At 36.1% G+C, this 7725-nt stretch overlaps 1 protein-coding gene across 1 annotated transcript; it reads left to right on the top strand.

Moving 5' to 3' along the window:
* The first annotated feature begins 864 nt into the window (after window positions 1-864).
* On the top strand, window positions 865-4219 carry LOC104221476 (serine/threonine-protein kinase-like protein ACR4). The gene has a single exon (XM_009772548.2). The coding sequence runs from the start codon at window positions 1327-1329 to the stop codon at window positions 4006-4008; it is 2682 nt and encodes an 893-aa protein (XP_009770850.1). The 5' UTR covers window positions 865-1326; the 3' UTR covers window positions 4009-4219.
* The last annotated feature ends 3506 nt before the right edge of the window (window positions 4220-7725 follow it).

Raw genomic sequence — 7725 nt, 5'->3', positions numbered from 1 at the left:
AAAACTATTATCTCTCTCTTTTACTCTTATTACTGGTTCCGGAGAAGCTAAGTTCATAGCTAGACTTGTATTTTCTTCAAGTTATTTTGATAATATTATTTCTATTCTTATTTATTTTGTATTCTTGGATCAAATTAATTCACGTGTTTATAAACTACGTTACAAATTCAATTGTACTGTTTTACGGATAAAACATTTCGTATTTTAAAACATCAAGCATAATTAATTAATCTCTAAATTTTCACCCTTATAAGATCATCACGAAATCTCCAAACTTGTAGTGAAATCAACAATAATTAATCTTTTAGGATAACATGAATAAGAGAATTCCTGCAACGTCATTTGTCTGCAAAACAATAGTAGTTGACACATGGGGAAAAAGAAGAATAAGCAATTTCTTTTTCTTTTTTTAAAAATAAGGCAAAAAGAAAAAAAAAATACGTAGATAGAGAATTTTTATATAGTGGCAATTTAATATGATTAGGCGGGGATTATAATAAGAGCTGTGAAATGAGAGTACTAGCTAGGAGCCACTAAAAGGCATTATTGTAACAGTAATAGAAAGTTAAAGTACAATTTATGGAAATTGAAGTAAATTATGCCGTATAAAGAGTAACTTGTATACATATAAATAATTGCTTATGTGGAAAAAGAAAGTAGTAGTAAAGGATTTGAATATAATTTGAGAGTGTTATGAAACAATAAAGAAGAATAGTAACAAGAGAAAAGCAGAGGGAGGAGTTTTTATTTGTATTTGCATGAAAGGAAGGCAGAAGCAAAGGGAGGAGAGAGTATGTAAGGGACATGTGTGCAGATATGCAGGCATTGAAAGATCAATTTTTGCAATAACTTTCTCATTAAATGCTTTCACCTACATTACACTGACGCTTATTTTGAGACATTTAATGCTCTCTGTCTCTCTTCCTCTTTCTCTTTCTCATTTGCTCTTTAGTCTTCACCAACAATAACAATAACATCCATCACCACCCATCAAGACCTTAGAAACCCCCCCCCCCCACCACTCTCTAACCACCCAAAGCTTGACATAATCGCTTCAATTTACAGAATGAGCAGATTCAAAAATGAGATATTGGAGAGTGTCAAGTATATTTCTTGAATTGAAAAATATTTGCAGCTGTTTCTTGACAGGGTAGGGGATCTTGACAAAGGAAAGCCGAATTGCAGGGGAGGTCAGGAGAGGGTATTATTATATATTGAGTTGGTTTTTGGCTGTAAAGTTGTGATTTTTTTGGGCTATGGTTTGTCTCAACCATAAACACTTATTGGTTTTATTTGTTGTTTAAGTTTGGCTCCTGTCTGGTAGAAATGTGGAAATACAGATACGCTTTTGTGTTCCTAGTGGTTTTATGGGGGAAAGTTTCAGGGTTGGGATCAATGTCTTCAATTGCCATATCTTATGGTGAATATGGTTCTGTGTTCTGCGGCTTAAAGTCGGATGGGTCTCATTTGGTGAGCTGCTATGGCTCCAGTTCTGCTATAATCTATTCAACTCCTGCTCATTTCCCTTTTATTGGTCTAACTGCTGGGAATGGCTTTGTTTGTGGGCTTCTTATGGATTCCTCCCAGCCTTATTGTTGGGGAAGAAGCAGTTTTGTCCAAATGGGAGTGCCTCAGCCCATTATCAAAGGCTCCCAATACTTAGAAATTTCAGCTGGTGAAAATCATTTGTGTGGATTAAGGAAACCCTTAATGGGGAACCGTAGGAACGTTTCCTTGGTGGACTGCTGGGGTTATAACATGACAAGAAACAATGAGTTTGAGGGTCAGATCCACTCTATTTCTGCTGGTTCAGAGTTCAATTGTGCTTTGTTCTCTCTCAACAGAAGTGTTTTCTGCTGGGGTGATGAGACTAGCAGCCAGGTTATTAGCCTAGCACCAAAAGATTTGAGATTTATCAAGATTGCAGCTGGGGGATATCATGTCTGTGGGATCCTAGAGGGGGTAAACGCTCAAGTATATTGCTGGGGAAGGAGCTTGAATCTTGAACAAGAATTCTCTGCCGCTCAACTCAATATCGAACTGACCCCTAACGATCCAATTCTTTCCGTTGTTAGTGGTAAGTTTCATGCTTGTGGGATTAAGAGCTATGATCGTGGAGTTGCTTGCTGGGGTTACAGCGTCGAGAAAAGCACACCACCTCCTAGTGGAGTTAGGCTTTATGAGATAGCAGCTGGTGATTACTTCACTTGTGGAATCTTGGCGGAAATTTCGCTCTTGCCTGTTTGTTGGGGCTTTGGCTTTCCCTCATCTCTACCACTGGCTGTTTCTCCTGGAGTCTGCAAGCCCAGGCCTTGTGCTTCTGGCTTCTATGAGTTTAACAATGGAAGTGCACCTTGCAAGTCTCCCGATTCTCGCATTTGCCTTCCCTGCACCAATGGCTGCCCTGCTGAAATGTATCAACAGGTTGAATGCACTTCAACTACTGACAGACGGTGCACATATAATTGTTCAAGTTGTACCTCTGCTGACTGCTTTTCAAGCTGTTCCAGTGCAATTTCTGGAAAGAAGAAGTCTAAATTTTGGTCACTCCAGTTGCCAGTCATCGTTGCTGAGGTTGCATTTGCAGTATTCTTGGTGAGTGTTGTATCTCTGACTTCGATTGTGTATGTTCGGTACAAGTTAAGGAACTGTAGATGCTCAGGGAAAGGTCTTAGTCCTAGGAAGAATATAGCCAATGGTCCTTTCCCAAAGGAAACTGTTAAAGATAGGCCAGATCTGGATGATCTTAAGATAAGGAGAGCTCAGATGTTTACTTATGAAGAGCTTGAGACAGCAACTGGGGGATTCAAAGAAGAATCACAAGTTGGAAAGGGTAGTTTTTCGTGTGTGTTCAAGGGGGTTTTGAAGGACGGTACTGCGGTTGCTGTCAAGAGAGCTATAATGTCTTCTGATATGAAGAAGAATTCAAAGGAGTTCCACACTGAGCTAGACTTGCTGTCCAGGTTAAATCATGCTCATTTGCTCAATTTGCTAGGTTATTGTGAAGAAGCTGGTGAAAGACTGCTAGTATATGAGTACATGGCTAATGGCTCCTTGCATCAACATCTACATGGGAAGAACAACACCGTGAAGGAGCAATTAGATTGGATAAGAAGGGTAACCATTGCAGTCCAAGCTGCTCGGGGAATCGAATATTTGCACGGGTACGCATGTCCACCTGTGATTCACAGAGACATCAAGTCCTCAAACATCCTTATAGACGAAGAACACAATGCTCGAGTTGCTGATTTTGGCCTTTCCTTGCTTGGACCTGCTAATAGCAGCTCTCCATTAGCTGAGTTACCAGCAGGGACTCTAGGGTACCTTGATCCCGAGTACTACCGACTACATTATCTTACAACCAAATCTGATGTATATAGCTTTGGCGTTTTGCTTTTAGAAATTCTCAGTGGTCGGAAAGCCATTGACATGCAATATGATGAAGGCAACATAGTCGAGTGGGCAGTCCCATTAATCAAAGCTGGTGATATTCAGGCAATCCTAGATCCAGTCTTGAAACTGCCTTCTGATGTTGAAGCTCTAAGAAGAATTGCTAATATAGCCAGCAAATGCGTGAGGATGAGAGGGAAGGAGAGGCCATCCATGGACAAAGTCACGACAGCTTTGGAGCGAGCACTTGCTCAATTGATGGGTAGTCCAAGCAATGATCAGCCTATCTTGCCAACTGAGGTTGTTCTAGGAAGTAGCAGATTGCACAAGAAGTCCTCTTCAAATCGGTCAACCTCAGAAACAACAGATGTTGCAGAAACTGAGGATCAGAGATTTGAATTCAGGGCTCCTTCATGGATCACTTTCCCAAGTGTTGCATCATCTCAGAGGAGAAAGTCTTCAGTATCGGATGCAGACGTTGAAGCAAAGAATTTAGAAACAAGGAACGTCTATGGAAATGGCACTGTGCCTGGGATTAGTGACGGATTGAGAAGTTTAGAAGAAGAAATTGGACCAGCTTCTCCTCAGGAACACTTATTCTTGAAACACAACTTCTGATTAACATAACAAGTAAAAGGAAATGCTCTTCGTTTTAGGTTGATGCTTATTTTCTTAAGCGAAGAGATGTATAGAAGCAAAGGGAAATATTGTGATTTCTTGATAAATAGAACCCTGGCAACGAGCTCTAGATGTTTGATCATGTAATTTGTAATTTCTTCTCTCTCTCTTTGTTGCATTCAATTATAATAATTGATGTTTTCTTGGTAAACTAGAGTTCATGATATCATGGAGGTGTACTCGCCTATTCTAATCTTTGCCAATCTACAATGGACAAAAGAGTGCAGTCCTTTCCATGAAAATTGTAAAATGTTTTTTAAAAGGTGATAAATATGTGAATATATATATATATATATATATATATATATATATATATATATATATATATATATATATATATATATATATATATTATAAGTAGGATATACACGATTAAAGTGTTAAGTGTGAAAAAATCCAGTTTAAAATTAAATATTGTGACAATCTTCAAATTTCAGGGATTTGCAGTCGTGCCCTATATTTGTGCTACCTTTAACCTGTACCCTATTTTTACAAATTATTGAATTGGTAGCCAGTTGACAAAAAATACATAATAATATGACAATAATACCCCTGACCAAAGATATAAAACTTGCATAAAGCATTGATCGTGTGATCTGCTACCTCACTCGTCAAAGATCTCCTCCATCTCGAGTCAAAGGTCTCCTCTCAAGTTTTTTATCGCACCAGATTTATCAAAAAATCAGAAACTTGAACTAGATTTATCAAAAACTCCGGATTCAAAATTACAACTGCATTGTAAGTATTGCAATTCATCTTCGGATTTCGCATGAGTTTCTGCAACTGATTGAGCTTCATGATATATGTTTCTACAATTACTTTCATAATTTGTACTGCTTTTTAATTGTTGAACTTGATAAACGAGATCTGATTTCAATTCACGCCTATAGAAATTTTTGATAATTTTATGCTACCTATAGTCATTTACAAATTATATTTAGTTGTATCCACATATAGATCATCAAAAACTTTTGAAAACTTACATTTAACCAATAAAAATTGTCGGAATATTCAAAAAAGTATTCAAGAAAATTTTAGCCTAAAAATTTTGAAGCTTCAAAGATATATAAGCTAAACTTCATGCTGATATAACAAGAAGTTGATTCAGGTTGATATAGGCTGACAGGAAATTTAAGCCTAAGGGTATGTTTGATATAGGCTGGTAGGAAATTTAAGCCTAAGGGTATGTTTGATATAATGGAAAATGTTTTCCGTGGAAAATATTTTCCAAGAATATATTTTTGTGGAAACAAGTAGCAATCTTACTCATTTTCGGTGTTTGGTACGCAAATTAAGGAAAATAACTTCTCAAGAGTATTCATAAATAATTTAGATACAATAAACATGAAGCCATAAACTTTCAAACCAACAACCTTCCGAACCCACAAATTTTATAAACTTCTGAACCACTAAACTCGAACCCGCAAACTTTCGAACCCATAAACTCTATAATTTCTAAACCTGTAAACCTCCAAAAATATAACCTCTGAACTCATAACTTTGCAATTCGTAAAATTTTCAACCTGTAAACTGGAAAATAAATTGCCGCGGGGGAGGGGGATTTGAGGGGGTTGAGTGGGTGGGTGGTGCAGATAAACCAAAAAACAGAAAACAGAAAATTAAAAATGAATAAAAAAAGGAGAGAAGGGGGAGGATGTTGGGGTTAAATATGAAGGTAGGTGGAGTTTTTGGAAAATACTTTCCTAACTTTTTCTAGGAAAGTCATTTTCCTCCAATTTCAGAAAAATATATTATCTAGGAAAATATTTTTCAAACTATTTTGTGCAACATACCAAACACACCCTAAATGAGTAGTATTTTCCAGAAAACTTTAGCCTAAAAGGTCTGAAGCCTCAAAGATATATAAGCTAAAACTTCATGCCGATGTAGTATAAAGTTATTTCACGCTGATATAGGCTGACAGGAAACTTCAACCTAAATGAGTAGTGTTTTCCAGAAAATTTAGCCTAAAAGGTCTGAAGATTCAAAGATACATAAGTTAAAACTTCATGCTAGTATATCATGAAATTGTTTCATGCTGATATAGGCTGATAGGAAACTTTGGCTTAAAATGAGTAGTGTTTTATAAAAAACTTCAGCCTAAAAAGTCTGAAACTTCAAAGATATACTTCAGACATATATAAAAATAACTTCACACTGTGAAAATTTAAAAAGATAGCTGGTAGTTTTTCTAGAAAAGTTCAGCTTAAAAAGTCTAAAACTTCAAACATATATAAGCTAAACTTCATGCTAATATAGGCTAAGAGGAAACTTCACTCTAAAATAATTAGTGTTTTCCAGAAAACTTCAGCCTAAAAGGTCTGAAACTTGAAAGATATAGAAAGCGAACTTCAGACTATGGAAATTTAAAAAAATAGCTGGTAGTGTTTTCCAGAAAACGTAAATCTAAAAGTTGTGTGTCTTCAAAGATATATAACCTAAACCGCATGCTAATATAGCCAAAAGTTTTTTCAGGCTGATATAGGTTGATAGTAAGCTTCAGGCTAAATGACTAGTGTTTTCTAGAAAATTTTAGATTTGTTATTCATTCACTAACTCATTAACTACAAGATAAATTTGATTTGCCTTGTTGTTACTTTCAATATGAGATGAAGTTTAGATTACAAGTACCTGGATCATAGTAGAAAACTTGTTCTAGTTAATAAACACGCATCATTCAACACTTTCTTGAAGAATTTTAGTGAAGTCACAGATTTTGATGCGAACAAATATGTACTAAATGTATGGTTTGACATCAAACTAAAGAGAAGCAAAGGGATGCTTGTAACTTAAGATGATGAACTCAGAACCTGTATACATTTGCTAACAACCGATTCAGTTTTCAAGAATTGTCATTTCGTAGTCGAATAAATACAACAACTTTCTAACATCATAGCTGCTTTAGAATCAGCAACATTCAAAGGATCTCATATCCCTACAATAGATTCAGAATAACTTGTTGAGTATCTGTCACGATCCAAAATTCCCAACCGCGGGTCCGTGATGACGCTTAATGTCCACTTTCTAGGCAAGCCAATATTAGTATACAACTAATCATTTTTAGACAACAGAAAGTACTATAATAAGAGTTAAAGCTGTATAATTTCAAAATAGACATAATAATTCCAACACCGACTAGCCAAAACCCAGAATTTGGTGTCACAAGTACATGAGCATACTAAAAGTACTACAACCAATGGCAGTAAGAATTACAACACTTCAAAATAGAATAAACAGTAAAACAAGATAAGGAAGGGACCAACTTCAGAATCTGCACAAGAAGTGCAGAAGTATAGCATGAGTACAACCGAACAAATATATTTCGTAAGTATCGAGCCTAACCTCAAAAAGGTAGTAACGAAGCTATAACAAGACACCTACTAAAATCATGTGTAGATATATACATAAAACAATAGAACTAACAGGCAGAGAATTTAAAATATTAATGGATAGAGAACATGTAAAAAAGGGGCAAGATCAAAACAGTAAGTACAAATTACCAAGTAACCTCTTTCCGAAATAAACAATGATGCATCCAAGTAAATTCACAAATTCAGAAATCAAGTAAAGCATTGAAATCATCAAATTGCACGACATCACCCTTCGTGCTTTAACTCTCATCCTCACAATGTAATATGATATATGCAGTGGCACAAC

Source organism: Nicotiana sylvestris, chromosome 9 (assembly GCF_000393655.2).
Source record: "Nicotiana sylvestris chromosome 9, ASM39365v2, whole genome shotgun sequence".
NCBI lineage: Eukaryota > Viridiplantae > Streptophyta > Magnoliopsida > Solanales > Solanaceae > Nicotiana > Nicotiana sylvestris.
This window is presented reverse-complemented; position numbering and strand designations above follow the sequence as displayed.